We start from the raw sequence: 21,264 nt of genomic DNA, 5'->3' as shown, positions 1-21,264 counted from the left end.
AGAGCAGACCATGGCCGCCGCCCCCCCCCCGGAGAGGGTCCTCTTAAACCAGCTCGTCCCATCGCCGTTCCGCTCAGGTTACGCCTCCGTCGAGCCAGGTCCCTCTGAGGAATCCCAACTCCAGAACCCAGTCAAGCATGCTGGGCGAATCCGAGTCATTTTCCCAAAAGGCCGAGCCCAGTCAGATTAACCCAGGAAATTACAACCAGTGTCCACTGACCCCAGCCAATGTCATGCAGAACCGGTAACGTCTGATGTGTAATAACGGGGCCTGCGTGTGCAGCAGCACAGGACGGAGCTGGTAGCCAATGCGGTTCTGGAGGGGTGTGGTGTACTGAGAGGGGGCTGAAACCGGACCACGTCGCTTGTGGAGCGGAAGCTTCTCCTTGGTTTTCCTTCTACCTCCACCCTTCGCTTAAACGTCAGCGGGTGGGCCGCAGTAAATTAGGTCTGGGTGAGGAGCCCGGCAGAGACCCGGAGACCCGGAGCCTCAGGCGCTCCCCAGCGCCGGATCAGACCGCAACCAAACGCAGGAGGAGACGCTGATCACGGCGGGCCTCGAGTGAGCGAATCCGGAACCCACAGCGCGGCGGCGCAAGGAGAACAGGTGGCCGTCCGGCGGGAGCGCGAACTCGTCCTCCTGCTGCTTTTTGTCGAGAGTTTTGTCTTTAACGGAGATCAAAGGGCTCTAAAGTGGACCAAACCGTGAGACTGACTACAGCATGCGGTGCTGGCTGGATGCTCTCGCAAGCTGTGGCCAAAAAAATAAATAAAATAAATAGTTTTGGCTGCTTCTGCTTTAAAAATTTCAGTGAAATCCTGGCTATTCGTTCTCATGCCAGAAGATCAATCCCCCACCCCGAAAAAAAAAAAAAAAAAAAGGTTTAAAAAAAAAAAAGACCCAAAGTAATGCAAATGAAATTCTTCTGCTGCCTCCTGAAGCAGACCAGGCAAGCGCGAAGGGCTTACCCACAAACACGCTGGAGTTGCAACACCAGAAACCAGAGGAGCAGAGAAGCCCAGCGATCTGCACACAATCTGAAACACGAACATGATGGATATTCCCGGAAAGTCTGTTAAAACAGACGTTTGTGGTCTTTGGCAAGACGAAGACTCCGTTACCGTAGATAGTTAGCACGACGGGAAGAGGACGTGAGGACCCGACACCTCCACCCCACCCCCCTTTCTAAAAGGGGTTCGTTATACGTGATCGGATTAACTTTGCCTCGGTCCCAAATTGGCTTCTCCTGCATTTAATAACCCAGACGACTACTTAAAGCTTTTCACCCATCGATCTCAGGTGTGTTGGGGGGGGGGGGGGGGGCTTCCAGGGTCTCTAATAAGATGGAAGGGCAATTTCATCCGCAGCGTGGGAGCTAACCGGCACGCCACGTCCACCAGAGAGTGGGCTCGACTCTCAGGGGAGCGCCGCCCACAAAGCTCATATTTACCTCGCTAATCTACTGCCACAGCCTGCAATGTAGGGGTGCGGGTGCCTCCATGCGTGTTTGTGTGTGTTGAAGAAAATGGTGAATTAAACTGTAATTAAGACAGAATGCACACAGATGTCTAGGAAGGATACACTGAAAAGGCCTCTACTGAAAAGCTTCAAAAGAGATCAGATGCAAAATTCCAGATAAGTTTGATTCACGCCTACCAGGGGCTCCTTTCGGAAGGCGCTTCAGACGGCGGGAGGACACCTACAGCTTCAGCTCCCGCACTTCCTTTCGGGACCCCCCGCCGTGTTTACGCCGCGTGTTTGTTTACAACCTAATTACGAGCAACACCAAGCTGAAACGCCAACCCCTGTGACAATGAGACCTTTGTTACCAAAAACACGGACAAAATAAGTCACTCGACTCAAAAGCATGCACGCACGAGCTGGTTACTCTGAGAAAGCTTTGAACTGATTGAGTCGTTTCAGTTCAGCGGATTTCTGAAACTCCTTGTAAAGTAGGTGCTTTGAAGCGGAATGCTTCCCAGATGAAGGTGGCAAATGAAGATTTATAAGCAAAATAATGAAAGAAACTAATATAAGCCATATGCCTCTCAGTCAGCAGGACAAATGACACCAGACAAGCGGGGTAAAGGTCCCGCAGGTGGGGCCGGACGAAGGCGTAAGATTTAACCCGCGTGCACTTCTCATCTCGGCTCCGCGGAGGAACCCGCGATGTCGTTACAGGGGAAGCGTTCCGCACCGCTGAGCGGACACCAGCCGCACGCGGGCCTGGTTTGCCTTCGTCGGCACGAATCACTCCCGTGAATTCCCTTCCGCTTTCAGGCTCTTCGACTGGCCAAATGTCCACTTTGTCCTTGCAGCTGGTTGCGTGCCAGGGGAAAGTGTACCCTGACCGGCTGCCAGCGAGCGCCGCTCGGCGGAATACCGATCAGGTTCGGACACGGACAAACGTGATGAGGAGTGCTGAGGAGGGAACGCTAATTCCATTTCGCTCCATCACTCGCTTTTCTCTCTCTCTCCCTCTAGCGGTGTCTCCTTCCTTTATGCAAATTGGATAAGTGACTAAATCGGGCTGAATTTAATGGACTCCATACGATATCAAGAACACGACCTTGGTATTCGGAGGGGGGAAAAAAATATATGATGTGCTTTTTGGACATGTCAAAACCCTGAAAATGCAGAAGGCTGGGAGACCCAACAGAAGCTGCCTGAATGAATAAAATATTCAAATAATTTCTTTGGTACGACTTAACATTTTTTTTTTTTTTAAGCGCCAATCACTGTGCCCGTACTGATGTCCCTGGAGCTTATGAGAGGGGACCTCTTCAAACCAAAGCCTAACCTGCATTTGCATTCTCCCCAAGGGAAGAAAAGATCTTGACTCAAGACGGGAGTCCAAGGGACTTAAAAGCACTCAGAGGCTGCCCCTTATGCAGGGGAGGAGAGCAGAAAAGCCCAAATGAATCACTGACCATCGGCAGGAAGAGGGAGTGAACTTAGAGAGTGAATCAGTGCTTGTGGAGAGCACTTTAATGATGGCGGCGCTGAGATTCCTCTCCCTGTGTGAACAGAGGCATGTGACCCGGCACAGGGCACAGGGGCGGGGCTTGAAGTGGGGGGGGGGGGGGGGCGTGGCTTAGACAGCACGACAGGGCGCAAGGTTTTGCTGCAGCACCGGTAGACAAAGGCACCACGGGGGCACAAGGATGGGACAGAGAGAGAGAGAGAGAAAGAAATACTACAAATAGGCATGAAAAAGAAAGAGAGAAGCGGAGTGAAGGAGAAAGAGGGAGAGAGAGAAGGAAGTAAGCGAGAGAGCGCGCGAGAAACAGGCGTAAGAGGAGGACGAACTCAGTGGGAAAACATGAGCGCAAAAAGAGTGAGAGACAGGAGGGGGAAGGAGAGGGTGAGACAACATGTGAGAAAAAGAAAGAGGATGAGGAAGCGTCGCCGGATCCCGCCGGATCCCGCCGGATCCCGCTTCAAGCGGGCGTCGGCGAAGGCCGCAGTGCTTCTCCTCTCGGCCTGGGAAGGCGTCGCCCTCGTCTCCCTGTCCAGACGCAACGCCGAAAAGGCCTACGTTCTAGAAACGCCGGCTCCGGGCGCTTTACGGGGCTACCTGGGGACAGAAAACGGAGCGGCGCTGTGGGAACCCATCAGCGCCGTTCACCGGAAGGCGGGGATGGCGCGGGGAACAGGCGCGCGTCGACGGAAGGGCGGAGTTCGCCCCCACACGCGGTGGCCTCCGTACCCCGGCGTCCGGGCCGGGGCAGCTGAGTGAAACAGCTGCCTCACTCCCTGGAGCAGGACGCGACCTGCTAACCACACGCCCCGGCATGGAACCAGTGCCCGCTGCTCTGCTCCCGTTCCAGCGCACTGCGTCACTGAAAAAAAACAGTGCGAAGGTCACGGAAAAGTCCCTAGGGGAAGTGGGGTTTTTTGTTTTGTTTTTTAAGTGGGGCACGATGCCTCTCAAGATAAGACAGGGATGAACCTAATGAAAGAATAACTGGTTGAAGGATGCGACGCGGGGTGAAATTTAGCTTTGCCGATAGGGCGATGGTTTTGTTTAATACCGCAACAAATCACCAGCTAGCTCGTTCTTTTTTCACCTGCCATCTCGCTCTTTCTTGCCTGTGGCTAAGCAGTAGCTTTGTTCACAGACTTGCTACGCTGAGACTTCGAGCCGATCCCAAAAGCAGCCATAAACACAACATCCATGTAACCGCACATGACGGCTGAGTCCTGCTCGCCCATTCGACTCCCCACATCACATTCCTTGTCGTGACTAACATCTCAAACTTTCCCCAGTCACTGACGTACGAGGCACATTCACTTTGTGAGCCCTTGTTAAGGTCGTGTGACGTCTCCTCCCCTGAAGGCAGCACCGCGGCGTACGGAGGTCTCCCTGCGGTCGGCCCGGCAGGGGTCCCTTCTTTGAGCTTCTGCTCTCCGTTACCTGTTCACCTGCCTGATGCTGTTGACTGACGTTCTGCAAGGCAACACCTGCACAGCTGTTGGAACACCCAAATATCCCGATCGGCTACTGCGCGTCACAGTATTGGAGGACCGGGAAGAGGTCTGTGGAAGGGATGACACGCCCATTCCGCCAAAGGAGGTCATCCAGTGAGGTAAAGTGGAAGCATGTTTATTTCAAACAGGCTTTTGGTCCCACTAACCGGACATTGCAGCATGGGGTGGGAGAATACCCCAGTCTTCATATCTGATCAAACCGAAAAGCAAAAGACTCCGCTTGAGAGAGAGCGCGGCGTGGGGGGTACAAAGAAGTGTCTGTAGCAGGAGCAGGGCCTCGGCGGACTCCGAATCGGCCCCTGCGCGACGAGACATCCGCCTCTGCGGGGCCGGGATGCAAGCCGCGGGCCAGCCAGGCGGAGTCCGAGGGGCTGGACTGGGCTGAAGCTCACGCCGGGGGCCGGCGAGAAGCCAGAGCGGTCCGAACGGGTCTGGGAAAGCAAGCTGTCCTACTGTGACACCATCCGGACGTCAGAGGCCTACTGTGATGCCATCAGGATATAGAAGCCCCTGCTGTGATGTCATCACATTCCAGAAATCCCAGGGTGATGTCATCGGGAGCCAATTTCTGCTGCTCTAATTTGGGCTCATCAATGTGACAACGGTTGTCACGACACAATTAATCCCCTACTGACTCCACTGTGATTCAGAGTGCTTGCGTCAACACGGAACAATGGGGAAATGGCATTGGAAGAGAAGTGTGGAGAACCAACATGCATACACGCACCAATTTATTAAACAGCTTTTCTTTATTGCACATACTAACTCGAGCGTTATTTTTGGGGGAAAACTAAGGCAAACTTTACCTCACGGAGGAATGTTCAGCATATGGCGAAGACGGACAAACTACCCGAACAGCAATCAAATAAAACACCAAGCCAATCCCAGTGGGCCTGCAGAGAATCAATGATCTATGCAGTATTTTAATCAATGGAGCTAAAATACCTGCTGGAAGTAGCCTATTAAGGAGGGAATCGGGTTTCAAAGACGTTCGGGGGGTGTTGAAGGAACCGGAGTGGCAGGACTCGTTCATGCCATGGACGCTGTCAGATACGTTAGTGTGTGGGCACTGGATGGGACCAGCGCCGTACGGGAGACCTGGCAGATGGAGCCAACCTACTAAAATAATAACAAAAAATGGGGAAATGTTCTCTCAAGATCAAAGGCACGATCCTGAAGCCAAAAAAGCACTCGCCTTAATTACCTGTAACCCGTGTTTTTTTCCCCGAAACTAAAAGGTACGCGCCATTGCTAATCATCTAGATAGTCTAGACATGACCATCTGTGTAATAAAATGGATGGCTCAGCAATGCCACAAAAAAAGAAGGAACACCAAACAAACAAACAAAAAAAAAAAAGCCCATAACTCAAGAGAAGACAGGTGAACGCGCAGGCAACTCTAGCAGGCTTCACCATGTTTCAACCAGTCATGTCCTTTCCACTCCCTCAACCTCACCCAAGTACAAAAATAATAACCCTTCTGAGTCTTTCTACAGCCAAGTTTATGAAAAATGCAATGCTCCAATTAAGAGAATGTAATTCAAAGGGTTACCTTTTCACCAAGTCTGCTACTGGTGCCAGAGGCCAGTGCTGGGGACTTTAGGCATAAACTGTGTGTGTGTGTGTGTGTGTGTGTGTGTGTGTGTGTGTGTGTGTGTGTGTTTCTATGGGTACACACTCCTCAGATTTGAAGTCCCTTTGCCCCACAGTAGCAGAGCTCGGAGGAGGAAGCGTGTCGTTGTCGGGAGAGACCCATCCTGCAGATCAAAGCTGAAAAGCATCACTCCTGACATGCCACTCCCAGCAGCCACAACCTCATAGCAAGCCACCAATCATCCCAGATCCTGCTAAATCACAGCTGCTCTCTCCTTCTTACCAACACGTGATGAGGCAGCATTAAAGCCCCAAACCCAGCTACGCCACCCCCGCGACAAACATGGACGCCTACCTACAGCGCTATGCAAGTAATTGGCATTTAATTAACACTTGGAAATGACAAATTTCCATCTGTATCTGAGAAGGCTCTAAAGCCATCAAGTCATTTTAATGGGATTTTTTTCAGACAATAGATTCATTCCCCGTGAACTAAAGGGTGAGTGAAAATAGCCTTTGAGAAGAATACCATAACTCCCTGATTTCCGGGCTGGCCGCGGCACAGGCAGGTGGGGAATGAAACGTAAAGCGATTGCATCGAGTCATTTCGGAAGATAATGAGAGGTCTGAAAAGGCTGAACCCAATCAGATCCACTCCGGCCCCGCGACACAGCGGAGGAGCGACGCGAGAGAGAAGTCTCCCAGAATGCAAAGTTTCTGCGTCCTAACGCAATCGTGTGGCACGCAGCCTGCAGCCTGGGTGCCTCTTCGCGACGGTGTCGGGGCCCCCCTCCCCCGCCGCCAGGAGCATGGGTGCCTTTGTAATCGGCAGTTTGAATTAGGGAGCCCGGAATGCTGATGTCGCGTGCGACATCGCTAACGACGCTGGGTTGGGGTGGTGGTGGTGTCGGTGGCAGGTGGAGCGCGACTGGCCTGCGGCACTTCCTCGGCTGGCTCCCTGTGGGTTTCGCGAGCGCACTTCTCCAAATACTCCGCTCCGCACGTTCCGAAGCGAGCGCGTCGCCTTCGGCTTGTGGCGGAGCACGGAGGGAGGGGCAGAGCGGGGAGGTGGATTAGAAGCCTGCAGGTGATCTGCAGGATGATGTACGACCTGTGATCACACTAAATCAATGCACTGTGACAGAGGCATTAAAATGTGTGGAGACGGAGGAGGAAAAGCTCTGATGCAGTTCCAACATGCCAAAAAGTTCACCCAGAGTGAGTGAGCGGCTTTAACCCTTTACTGCTCACACAGGCAGCTCAACTCCTCTCTCACACACACACGCTTACGTCCATTCCCTAAACACAATCTTTCAGCAATATTCTCCCACCAGTGCTGGGGGGTGTTCTACCCACTTGCGCGCATCACACTTCATTACTGAATTGGGTCTTTATCCATTTAATGGTGTCAACGGCTACAACAATTAGCCATAATAAGCATTAGATTAAACTCTGGCACTTTTATGGTTTTATGACTAATAGCTTGAATTAGGCAAGCCTGCAGCCTACACAAGCCATGAAGTCAGTCTCTCTCTCTCTCTCTCTCTCTCTCTCTCTCTCTCTCGCTCACATGCACTCTCCCTTTCCCTGTCTGACCCCATATGTTTGTTTGTACCATGTTCGCGTTTCTATTAGAAGAGGCCTGGAGAAGCCAGAACTAATAAACTCTGACCCTGAAAGGCCTCGGGAGAGCTGAGTTAGAGTGGGCTTCTGGGGCCAGGCTGTGGTGTTTAAGGGTGGTATTTAAAGGCAGAAGGAGTGTTTACCGCCATTTCCATGAGCCCTCGCTCCCTCTTTAGCTACAGCGAGGGAAACAACAGCTCCTCAGAGAGCAACTTTCAGAGGCCTCAGTCCTGCCAGCTCCCGCTTTAACTTCGCGACGCCGAAGAAAATGTTTTGGACCGGAAAAAGAACGAGGGAAAGGTGCAGGAGGAGAGAGCAAGATCAATGAGACAAAGTTTAAATAAAGGACACAGAAAACTTCATAAAGTGTTAGCGATCTCCACTTCTGAAAACGTTATCGCCACTTTAGAAAATAACGAAAAAAAGAAAATCTTTTGAAACAGTTCAGTCAATCTTGACCCTCCTACCCGTCAGCGCGAGAAAAAAAAAAATCCATAAGGAGGGGTTTGTGCTCTCCAGACAGACAGACCACTGACAGCACTGCGATTGTGTGCAGCCACAGTGTCCCTCCATGTCCTTCTTTAATGGCATCTTGCAGATCTCCATCCAGGAGGGAGAGAGGCGTCCCGGCAGCCAGCCACAAAGGCCATTGATTAGCTAAATGCCGGCCTGTCCGCAGGTGGCCATGCTTTTCCCTGCAGGCAATCGCCTAATGGGCTTTGAGGCAGGCGCGTCACCGGCACCGTGCCCTGCTGGCAGGAACGCCCCCCGGGCTCGCTCCCCTACCACGGAGAGCTCCCGCAGGGCACCGAGGCAGCCACTCGGCACGCGGCGGCCCCCTCTGTTGGGTAAACGCGGTGCAAACAGATGCTAAACCCGCTGATCAAATCCTGTGCAACAATCCTGGGCGCTGTCGGAAACCACGGACGACTTTGAAACTTTGAGACAGTTTTGTGTTAAGGGCTCGTTGAATTTGGTATGGTTTTGGCTGCTGGTGATGTCGTGCTAGGTAGCGAGAGTTTGGCTCCCGGTGAGGTCATGCTGGGTAGCATCGGTTTGGTTGATCATGGTGAGTTGTTGATGTGCTTGTGAAAACCTGGAGTAAGGGAGGACAGAGGTGAAGGGTCATTGCGCAGCACATAATGAACAAGTGAGAGAGAGAGGGAGTCCAGCTACAGAAGGCCAGTCGCGAGGTATCGCCTTTGCTCAGGATTAAAGCGTTGAAGCATTGTAGCAAAATGGCAGCATCATATTAAAACACATGTGGAATCAGAGGAACTGTGTGATTTAATAATGCTTTAACTGCATCTCTATAATATTGACTAGGAAACCGAGGGCCTCATTGTTCTGAAGTGCAATCAGGTCTCAGTTTACTTGACTGAGATTCAAGGCCAGATGATGGAGGTTCAAAGCTTGAAAGTTCTCTCTTTCTGCGTTTTCCTACGAGGCAAGTCAATCTGAGCCTTAATTTCACATAATTACAAGCTAATTGCATTCATTACTGCAATTTACATCTCATTTCTTGTTCGGTTATGCTTGACCTCATCTTTGTTTTTTGTTTTTTAAATACATATATGCAGTCCTTTTTTTTTTATGCCCATGGCCTGGCACAGGGACGGCCAGGCGTGCAGGAGACGTTGGACAGGGGCATGGAGCAGGCGCACGGACCTGTATGAGCAACACATCTTAGAGACGCAGTCACACTGCTCATATGAGCTTGTGCATGAAGAGTCAAAGAGAAAGTATGTGTGTGCAGTCGTGGCCAAAACCTTTGAGACTGACACACACTGGTTTTCACAAAGTTTACTACTGCCTTAGTTTTTGGGGTTTTTTAAAGAGACTTTTGTCAGATGTTTATATGGTATAGTGAGGTACTAAAAGGTTTTTTTTTTTTTTTACTTTTTATTGACAAATACATCCAATTTAAGCAAAGACTTAATATTTACAGTGTTGACCCTTCTTTTTCAAGACTTCTGCAATTCGCCTTGGCATGCTGGATATCAGCTTCTGATGGCAGCCCATTCTTGCCTAATCAGTGCTTGGAGTTGATCAGTTTCTGCGTTTTTGTTTGTCCACCCTCTTTTGGAGGACTGACCACAGGTTCTCAATGGGATTGAGATCTGGGGAATTTCCCGGCCATGGACCCAAAATTTAAATGTTTTGTTCAATGAACCACTTGATTATCACTTTTGTCTTTTGACATGGTGCTCAGTCGTGCTGGATAAAGCATTGTTCATCACCAAATTGCTCCTGGACCAGTGGGAGAAGTTGCTCTTGGACGATGTTTTGATACCTTTCCTTATACTACATGGCAGTGTTTTTAGGCAAAATTTTTGAGCAAACTCGCTCCCTTGGATGAGAAGCAACCCCACACATGAATGGTCTCAGGATGCCTCACTGTTTGCATGACATTGGACTCATGGTAGTCTTCTCCAGACAATCATTTGTCCAGATGTCCCAAACCATCTGAAGGGGGCTTCATCAGAGAAAATAACTTCACCCAGTCCTCTGCAGTGCAATCCCGATACTTCCTGCACAATGCCAGTCTGTCCTTGATGTTTTTTCTTGGAGAGAAGTGGCTTCTTTACTGCCCGTCTTGATACCAAGCCATCCTCCAAAAGCCTTCGCCTCACTATGACTGCAGATGCGCTCACAGCTGTATTCCTCCATTCCTGAGCAAGCTCTGCACTGGTGGTGACCCGATCCCATAGCTGCATCCTCTATAGGAGACGGTCCCGGCGCTTTCTTGGGCGCCCTGAAGGCTTCTTCACTGCAATTGAACTCTCCTTGAAGTTCTTGATGTATCTATAAATGGTTGATTTAGGTGCTCTTACAAGCAGCAATGCCCTTGCCTGTGAAGCCCTTTTGATGCAATGCAATGATGACTGCATGTGTTTCCTTGGAGGTAACCATGGGTAACCAAAGAAAACTTCAAGCACCACCACCCTTTTAAAGCAACCAGCCTGCTCTTCTAATCAGCATGACAGAGTGATATCAGCCTCGTCCTCGTTAACACTTTCTCCTCAGCTAACAAGATCACTGAAATGATCTTAGCAGGCCATTTTGTGGCAGGGCTGAAACGCAGTGGCTGGAATGCAGTAATTTTTGTGATTAAGTTAATTGTCATGGCAAGGAGTGACTTTGAAATTAATTGCAATTCATCTGATCCCTCTTCACAATCTAGAGTTAATGCAAATTGCTACCATAAAAACTGAACCAGCAAACTTTGTGAATACCAAAATTTGTGCGACTGTGCATACGAGAGTGCTTGAGTGAGAGCGTGTCTAAGCACAAGTGTAGCTCTGTGTACTTGTGCTACTGCATGTGTGCGTAAAAAGGTAAGATTGTGTAAGCACGAGAACGTGTGAACCTGCATGTAGTTGTACAAGTGTGTGATTGTGCGAGTGTGTGAGGACATTGCTGTCGATCCAGATTAGGGAGAGATGACGTGAGGAGCATAGGTAGTAAGGAGAAAGCCGCTGAGCGAGAGGTGAACGGCTCTGTCCCCGAAGAACACTAGAACACCTGAAGATAGGCATTCATTAATAGGTGATATGGCCATGCTGAGCTGTCAGGGCCCTCACAAGCTCAAGCAAATCACAACACACCGTCTGAACAGAACCTGGTTCTAACCTAATCCGATCAGAGCTAAATGATCAGTAGTAGCCATCAGTCCGACCTGTCATTACAGCGCTACACGACCACGGAGATATACCTCAACGGTATAGTCAGAAGGGGATTCGGAACATTGTGCTGGAATTTCGATTGACGTTAGTGTTGCTGTGGAACGATTCCAACAAAGCATTGCACAAAGAATGCGTGCCATACAAAGTCTACTCATATCACCGCACAGGGACACTGCTAGGAAACATGAGTCGTGTTGATCTGCTCAGTAGTGAGGAATGCATGTGTGCACGCGCGCGCACGGACACACGCACGCGCACACGAGAACGGTATCCTGCCAACAGTCCTGCGATCAGAGTGCGAGTTCACACACTGGGTGTCCTCCAGTTCTAACCTCCCACAGTGCTAGCATCAATGGTCCAATAGCCTGGTAACATGTGAAACTTTGGCATTCACTATGTGGCGCTTGGGGGAAATGAGCGCGAGCGCCGCGCGAGCGCCGTCCTAAACCCTAAACACATGCCGTTCTTTTCACATTTCCTCTGCAGCTCACACGCGACACACAGGTATCCATGAATCCGATCAGTGCAGCAAACACACTGAAGCAGCTGCCCCAAAGTCGTCCCAGCGCGGGCTCAAGCCCGGAGGAGCGGCGGCAGTCCAGAACAGGGCCGGGTGGGTGGGTAAGCCTTTCGGGAGGTCATCTTAGTTCACAGACATCTCCTTCCCAGATCGCTTTAGTGAGCTTGTTTCTGTGGTTGTGTGTGCGTGCGCGCGCGAGTGTGTGCGTGTCTGAGTGCTTGTTTCTGTGGTTGCGTGTGTGTGTGCGTGTGTGTGTGTGTGTGTGTGTGTGTGCGCACATGCATGTCTAAGTGAGCTTGTTTCTGTGGGGCTGTGTGTGTGCGCGTGAGCTTGCTTCTATGGTTGTGGGCGCCTGTGTCAGTGTCTGAGTGAACTCATTCCTGTGGTTCTCTTTCTGCTTGAGTGAGCTCATTTCTGTGGTTCTCTGAGTGAGCTCATTTCCGTGTTTCTGCTTTTGTCTGAGCGAGCTTGTTTCTATGGTTCTCTCAGTCTCAGTTTAAGTGACCTTGTTCCAATAGTTCTCTGGAAATGCGTCCCGCCAGCCAATTCAAATGTCCCACTCAATGCTACCAGTCTCTTATACATAACATACAAAATTTCCCATTTACCATGCTACTACTTTGATCTCTACCCTTATGTGAACGAGTGTGTGTGTTTAAATATGCGTATATGTATACTGTCTGGCCAAAAAAAAAAAAAAAAAAGTCACACACTCTAATATTTCGTTGGGCCACCTTTAGCTTTGATTACGGCACGTATTCGCTGTGACATCATTGCCACAAGTTTCTGCAATGTCACGTTTATTTCTGTCCAGAGTTACATTAAATTTTCCCCAATATCCTGTATTGATGATGGGAGATTTGGACCATTGCGCAAAGTCTTCTCCAGCACATCCCAAAGATTCTCAGTGGGGTTCAGGTCTGGTGGCCAATCCATGTGTGAAAATGATGTCTCATTGCTCCCTGAACCACTCTTTCACAATTTGACCCCGATTAATCCTGGCATTGTCATCTTGGAATATGCCCGTGCCATCGGGGAAGAAACAATCCATGGAATCCATGCAATAACCCGGTTGTGCAGTATATTCAGGTAGTCAGCTGACCTCATTCTTTGGGCACATAACTTTGCTGAACCTAGACCTGACCAACTGCAGCAACCCCAGATCATAGCACTGCCCCCTTGTACGGTAGGCACTAGGCATGATGGGTGCATCACTTCAGCCGCCTCTCTTCTTACCCTGATGCGCCCATCACTCTGGAACAGGGTCAATCTGGACTCATCAGACCACATGACCTTCTTCCACTGCTCCAGAGTCCAATCTTTATGCTCCCTAGCAAATTGAAGCCATTTTTGCCGGTTAGCCTCACTGACACGTGGTTTTCTTAAGGCTACACAGCTGTTTAGTCCCAATCCCTTGAGTTCCCTTCGTATTGTGCATGTGGGAATGCTCTTACTTTCACTATTAAACATACCCCTGAGTTCTACTGTTGCTTTTCTACAATTGGATTTCACCACACGTGTAAGATTTTTTCTGACCACATTCCTTCCTCGAAGATGAAGTTTCCCCACTGTCCTTCCACTTTTTAATAATGCATTGAACAGTTTTTAACCCAATTTTAGTAGTTTCAGCAATCTCCTTAGATGTTTTCTCTGCTTGATGCATGCCAATAATTTGGCCCTTCTGAAACAGATTAACATCTTTTCCACAACCACAGGATGTGACTTTCAACACAGTTGTTTTAACAAATAAGAAGCTGCTCACGGCATCAGTTAGGGTTAAATAACTTGTTGCCAGCTGAAACAAATCACCTATGCAGTAATTATCCAATGGGAGGATCTTACCTATTTGCTTAGTTAAATCCAGGTGATGACCTTTTTTTGACCAGGCAGTGTGTATGTGTGTGTGTGTGTGTGTTTGGAGAGACTCACTGGCACGGAGGGCGGTGGGCGTGACCTCGATCTCGCTGCTATTCTGGTAGGGGTGGAAGGCAGACGGGCTGCCGGAGCTCACCCTGCTGAACACATCCGGGCTCTGGCTACCCGTGGAGCTGGCGCTGGTGCCATCACCTCCGTGGTGTGGGTCCTGCTCATCGTACACCGCCACCAGCTGGGAGAGACCACAGACGATTATTACCAACACATCCCGCACGTGACACTTACTCGGCACTGCTGACGTATGCGAGCGCGTCGGAGTTTTAGAGGAGGCTGTCGGTGAAGGGGTAGGTTGGTGTCCTTCGGCGTGAAAACACGGATGAACGGATCAAGCCGGGAGAGTAGAGGCTGTCTGTGGCGCTACAAAGCTGCCATGCAGGCCCTTCTGCGGTGATGGCATGTAACACCTCCCCATGTCACACTCCTGCTAGCTGGGTTGGTAGTTGTTTCGCTTTGTTTTGGCTCCCCCCACCCCCGAGCACCTCACAGACAGTTTTTACGTCATTTGCCACTCCTAAGTGAGCCTGCCAGCTTGGGTAAGACATACAAGCTATAGTGATAAATCCTACAGCAAGGCCATCTGGAGGCCACCAAGCCTCTCAAAGTCATCATAAGGCACAGCGTGAGCAGAAACTAGAAAATAGTACAAACATGAGAGTGTGCATGCTCTCTCTCTCTCACACACACACACAAACACACACACACACACACACTCCTTTTTCTGCTCCTTCAGTGCTTTCATCTATTCTACCTTTAGTAGGTGCCACTGTCATGGTGCTCCCACGAACACATTGCCAGTGCCAACCTCACACCAGCCTGGGCCAGTGCTCTGTGCCACGCTGCCCCCTGCTGCTACTGCCCAATCCCCACGCCAACTCGAGATGCCCAGGTACCAGATTAACGCGGTGCTGGCAACACACAAACACGCACACACAGGCATACAAATACTGTGAAGAGACTGTGAACAGTGAGAAAAAGAAAAATTAGGCTCTCCACACGGTCATGCACGACGGGCGAATATCAAACACCCCTGGCCAAGCAGGCTGTGTGTGTATTCTGTAATACTGCCTCAACTCCAGACAAAATTGGAAAACCGGAATGAGGGGGGAGAGAGAGAGAAAGAGAAACAGCCCACAGTGGAAAATCTACAGTGACAGGCAGTGTGTGTGTGTGTGTGTGTGTGTGTGTGTGTGTGTGTGTGTGTGTACAGTCAGTGCCACTCCTTGAGCCACACATTTCACTCAACATTTCCCTCTCTCTCTCTCTCTCTCTCTCTCTCTCTCTCTCTCTCTCTCTCTCTCTCTCTCTCTCTCTCTCTCTAATTGGGCATATGGTTTACAATAAATCTAATTCAAAGTGACATCTCGTTTGTTTCCTAAGTCCAATTAAAGGGTATTAACTAAATACACTAAAGATAATTGCACCACGCTGTTATATTCTCTCTCTCTGTGTGTGTGTGTGCATGTGTGTGTGTGTGTGTGTAATTTGCTTGACATTTCCTTTAATATCTTGTGGCAGTTGCCATGGATTCCCAGGCTTTTTTAGGTGAGGCCCAGCAGTTGAACTCCCCCGAGATCTACAGAAGCCTCTTCATCTGCATCACCCTTCACCACCCTCCTCATCATCTTCTCTTTTCCGCGTCAACACGCCCTGATCTGCATTACCATCATCTCACGAGCATGATTCACAACACAAATGTTCCAAAATGTTGGATTCGCGATAAATCGTTTAGGATCACATGGGACTTCCCGATGGAGAGTTTTTTTTTTACTTGAGATTCTAAAACCTCCCCCCAGTTACCCTAGGCAGAGACGCAGAAGGCTATGAGACCAGAATAAATAAACTGGTGGATTTTGTTAGAGGCTTCACCTCTAACACCACCACCTATAAGGCTCTACCACAAAGTGCATATGGGAGCGTAACTTTAAATTTTCTCCCTCATTCCTCCCTCTTGCAGCCAATGTCTGCAGAGGTTTATCGGTGAACAAGAGCTTCGTCTGAATGGCCACACAGAACGGTTCTCCTAAGGCAATTGTTATTCCCCAAGCATGGCTTTAGGACCAAACTCAAGATATCAATCTCACAGCTCTGAATGCTTTGACATGAAATTGTGTTTTTCACAACTCTTGACAAGTGGCTATTCACGCAGCACCAAGCAAGCGCACACATACAGACACACGCAGACACACAGATACACACACACACACACACACACACACACACACACACACACACACACACACACACACACACACACTCCATCATGCCTCTCTTGTCTCATTTCTCTCAAAGCTCTTCACTGGTGTATAGGGCGGCTCTCATCAGCAGATGCGCTGCTGTTTACCCATCATGCAGCGTTTATGACTCATGTCGTGGTGGTGAATGCGGTCGCAGCCAGTCCTCCGGCACCCCCTGCCTGCTCTCATACCACCGTTCCATCAACAAAGTGCCAGTGCTTGCACTGGAGGTGGTGCAGCTTCCCGTGATCTAGCGAACCTTTTTAAAAAACAGACCCGCCCCTTCACTGGTTTGAGAGCCCAGTGATTCCGCATCTGTATGTGGGCGTTCTCTAATCCAGAAACGGATGTCGGAAGACACGGGAGGGACACGGGAGGGACACGGAGGGACACGGAGGGACACGGAGGGACACGGAGGGACACGGAGGGACACGCTCTTCTTTTGCAAATGTTGCTTCTTTTGTTGAGGGCAACCATCCAGAATCAACTTGCTCATCTTCTCCAGGACCCTGATGATTCTGTTGCTGCTTTTGCTGCAGTTCTCACACTTGCAGTAAACAGCTTTACGTCGTGCCGCCAGGGCCCCGCCCTTCGGCCGCTTGCATCGCAGGTTCGGCGGTTCCAGGCGGACGAAATTACTGATCTTGCAGGTTGGGAATCTTTTTCGACTCCTGGGCACCAGAACCGGCATGGCGCTGGCACCACGCTACTGGAACAGTGCTATCAGAGCAGGACCCGCCCCATAGGGCAGGGAGGGCGTGTCCACCAACACTTCTAATCCGGTCTCTTCCTGTGTCTCATCACAAGAGCAAGCTGCTGTAAGCGAGCGTAGATATTGCGGCGTCACCATCAAGCAAGCTTAGGAAAAGCAACTCTGATATTAAAGGAAAGTGAAAGGGCACCCCCCAGCTGATAGAGTCTGTCCTGCGATTCCTCATCATTTTAACGTCCGTATCAAACAAATACTCGGAAGAAAAATGAAGAAATAATGTGCTGAAGAGGGATATAGAACTTTTGCAAAGATGCAGAACAAATAAGATCTTAAATTCATCATTAATTTTCATCTCTGTTTTGTTTTGTTTTTTTTGTTTTTTTTTTTTGTTTTTTTTTATTAAAGTACACCATGAGGCTTCCAGCTCCACGGCTGTCAGGTCTCATCCATCCAGAGCGTTCTCCGGGAAGCACAATAGCAGAGTTTGCAAAACCAGAACGGAAAGAGAACAATGCCAGATACGGAGAGTTCAGAAAAAAACTCGATGGAGTCCTACAGATCTAACTGCCACTGTGCGTTCTGGCTCTAAACAAGAATGACAGATGTTTCTACGCAAGAGTTTTGAAGCATTATAACAAAATCACATTACATAACATCAATGTTCCGCTAGTTGAAAATGGACGTGTGTATTTTGAGGACAGAAAAATTAACATTCTCCGACTGAACTGTGTGAACTCTGCTGGCCTACCCTTGTTGCTATGGCAGCACATCCTACTTGTAGGTTCTTGCTGAACACCGGAAAACCTCTGTGAAAATGATCTTTGCTACAGAACACCCCAACTTTCCCTGCTAAGGAAAAAATAGGTGTACAAGTCTTTTTAGACATTTACATATAATGCATTTGACTCCTATCCAGAGAAAGTTACACATGTAGTATTAAGCAGCGTTGTTACTATACTAACCACCTTTTAGACAGACAGACAGACAGACACACACACACACACACACACACACACACACAGTCACAGTTCTGCAGTCTGCAAATTAGCCACAGCCCCTTAGAACCTATGACAGTTACGGATGTAACATGCTGCCAATTCCGGCAGCGCATTGCCAACCACGGTTGTGGGAGTGAGGTGGGGTGAAGCGGCAGGTCTGGCTGCAGGGCTAATCGCCTAATCGCGGAGTGAAATTGTGTCCCCGTTCTAAAGGTGGAAAGTTTGCCAAAGTGCACGAGGTCAGGAAGCTGTAAAGTGCGGACGAGCAGCTGATGGGAGAGTCGGAGACCTTTGGGCTGAGATAACCCGTCCATCAGCCGGAGAGCATCAGACTAGCGCTGAAGTCTCCGAAGTCCTTCACACCTGACGCTGCACGCTTCAACCTTCACCCACTACCAGAGAGACGGAGGGGAGCGGGTAGAGAGAAGCAGGAACAGAGGGCAAGAGGATGGGGGGGTGAATCTCGACGATGCTTTTCATGTCTGCTCCCTTTGATCTTTGCCCGAGCCCGAGGCACTGGAGGGGAGGGGATGTGGAGGGCCCGGTACCGCATCCCGTCCCATTGGACGCGCAGGCCCAGACAGCCTGTGATCACACGACTTATGATGGCATGAAGACCAGCGCACTGGACTGCACCTCTTGAACCCCATGCAAATGTCAAAGATCGGTGGCAATTTCGAACCGTTGCTGAACACAACGCGAGCACCAACGGCGATTTCGAATGCACAGTGACCACGGTGGCCATGCCGGCCGACGCCAACCTAACCCGACGAGTGAGTAAGAACGGCAGAACCGAAACCATCGGGTTCCTCATCTGAAGCCCAACGGCACAGACAACAAAATCCGGAGAGAGGACAAAATGGCCCAGCTGTGTTACGCCCGTCTTCCCCAGCAAATGCCCAGAGAAGGGCGTCAATCGAGTTTGATTTCCCATCACACCTTTAAACCAACCCACATTTCCCTACAAGCGTGACCGGTGTCTTACAAACGGCCCACGAACGTGGACCGGTATGCCTTTGGCAGCTGCACGAAACCCAAGACCTCGTCTCCGTTAGCAAAGCTGCTAATAAAACAAGTGGCCAAAAGTTTCCTCACTTCCTTGCCTCGGTCCACACAGAATAATTCTAGGGCGGAACCGGCAGGTCCCAGCCGTGGGGTGACTTCAGCCTCCTCGCCCGAGCAGCCCCGTGAATCCAGCCGCAGCCTGCCGCGCTCCTCCGCAACCGCTCTCTGGCAGGCAAAGCCGTCACGGGGGCAGTGTCTGGAGCAGAAACAGCGCAAACTCGCGTGGGGACGTGAATATGGCTGAGCGCTGTCTTGGGCAACGCAATAAGCTGGTGAATCAGTGTGTGAGCACAACTATGTGGGTGCCCTGAGCAAGGCTTCTGCCAAACATCGGTGCAACTTACATCCCTGTTAGGGGAGTCAAACAGAGCAGTGGAAGCCTTTAAGGGAAATTATACAACCTTAATCATTCAATGCCATTATATACTATAGACCTTTTCCAAACACATCTGACCCAGTTTTGGTCCCAGAGGTTGCAGAGTAACCGAATCCCTCCCTTCAGCAGACTGAAACGTTTAGCGGGATTAACTGATTAGCTTTTGGCTAGTCAGTAATTTCCATCCAGGCTGTTCCGCTACCGTGGAAATTCTGTTGAGAGAGAGTGCCGAGGCGCAGGCTTGGTACTTCAGAGATGATGTTCTTGCTTCATCTGTGCGGATGATAGAATGAGGTCAAAAGTTGAAAGGAAATGTGCTCTCCTACTCAGGAAAAATCTCCAACTTTTTGACATCCTCTCATTTCTAAGAAGGCGTTTAGAAGCAGATAATGAAGTTAGGTTCATTGCTAACTGGGATGATCTGTCAGTGTTTTTTTGTTTCACAAACCAACAAGGTGTAAAATGAAGCAAGAGTGCAGGAACTGCGTGTTTGTCAGTATGGGGTATGCACCGGTGCATGGCGTTCCGTATGCACCGGTGCATGGCGTTCCGTATGCACCGGTGCATGGCGTTCCGTATGCACCGGTGCATGGCGTTCCGTATGCACCGGTGCATGGCGTTCCGTATGCACCGGTGCATGGCGTTCCGTATGCACCGGTGCATGGCGTTCAGTATGCATCCGTGTATGGCGTTCCGTATGCATCCGTGTATGGTGTTCCGTATGCATCAGTGTATGGCGTTCCGTATGCACCAGTGTATGGCGTTCCGTATGCACCAGTGTATGGCGTTCCGTATGCACCAGTGTATGGCGTTCCGTATGCACCAGGGTATGGAGTTCAGTATGCACCAGTGTATGGCGTTCAGTATGCATCAGTGTCTGGGGTTCAGTATGCATCAGTGTCTGGGGTTCAGTATGCATCAGTGTATGAGGTTCAGTATGCATCAGTGTCTGGCGTTCAGTATGCACCAGTGTATGGCGTTCAGTATGCACCAGTGTATGGCGTTCAGTATGCATCAGTGTATGGAGCTCAGTATGCATCAGTGTATGGCGCTCAGTATGCATCAGTGTATGGCGCTCAGTATGCATCAGTGTATGGCGTTCAGTATGCACCAGTGTATGGCGTTCAGTATGCATCAGTGTCTGGGGTTCAGTATGCATCAGTGTCTGGGGTTCAGTATGCATCAGTGTATGAGGTTCAGTATGCATCAGTGTATGAGGTTCAGTATGCATCAGTGTCTGGCGTTCAGTATGCACCAGTGTATGGCGTTCAGTATGCACCAGTGTATGGCGTTCAGTATGCATCAGTGTATGGAGCTCAGTATGCATCAGTGTATGGCGCTCAGTATGCATCAGTGTATGGCGCTCAGTATGCATCAGTGTATGGCGCTCAGTATGCATCAGTGTATGGCGTTCAGTATGCATCAGTGTATGGCGTTCAGTATGCATCAGTGTATGGCGTTCAGTATGCATCAGTGAATGAGGTTCAGTATGCACCAGTGTATGGCGTTCAGTATGCACCAGTGAATGAGGTTCCGTATGCACCAGTGAATGGCGTTCCGTATGCACCAGTGTATGGCGTTCCGTATGCACCAGTGTATGGCGTTCCGTATGCACCAGTGTATGGCGTTCCGTATGCACCAGTGTATGGGGTTCAGTATGCACCAGTGTATGGGGTTCAGTATGCACCAGTGTCTGGGGTTCAGTATGCACCAGTGTCTGGGGTTCAGTATGCATCAGTGTCTGGGGTTCAGTATGCATCAGTGTCTGGGGTTCAGTATGCATCAGTGTCTGGGGTTCAGTATGCATCAGTGAATGAGGTTCAGTATGCATCAGTGTATGGAGCTCAGTATGCATCAGTGTATGGCGTTCAGTATGCATCAGTGTATGGAGTTCCGTATGCACCAGTGTATGGAGCTCAGTATGCATCAGTGTATGGCGTTCAGTATGCATCAGTGAATGAGGTTCAGTATGCATCAGTGTATGGAGTTCCGTATGCACCAGTGTATGGAGTTCCGTATGCACCAGTGTA

General features: G+C 50.0%; 1 protein-coding gene across 12 annotated transcripts in view; it reads right to left on the bottom strand.

The window, feature by feature from the left end:
- pard3aa (par-3 family cell polarity regulator alpha, a) overlaps window positions 1-21,264 on the bottom strand; it is a 277,492-nt gene that overhangs the window by 170,694 nt on the left and 85,534 nt on the right. For all 12 annotated transcript variants that reach the window (XR_014117080.1, XM_035531035.2, XM_081696953.1 and 9 more), the window contains one exon: window positions 13,844-14,021. Coding sequence is in view for 10 of the 12 variants with exons in the window: in XM_035531035.2 (XP_035386928.1) it covers window positions 13,844-14,021 (178 nt within the window). In the remaining 2 variants the exon portion in view is untranslated. The remainder of the gene's footprint in view (window positions 1-13,843; window positions 14,022-21,264) is intronic.

Source organism: Electrophorus electricus, chromosome 14 (genome assembly GCF_041902795.1).
Source record: "Electrophorus electricus isolate QZ-2024a chromosome 14, ASM4190279v1, whole genome shotgun sequence".
Lineage (NCBI taxonomy): Eukaryota > Metazoa > Chordata > Actinopteri > Gymnotiformes > Gymnotidae > Electrophorus > Electrophorus electricus.
Note: the sequence above shows the minus strand (reverse complement) of the source record. Positions and strands in the feature narration are given on the sequence as shown.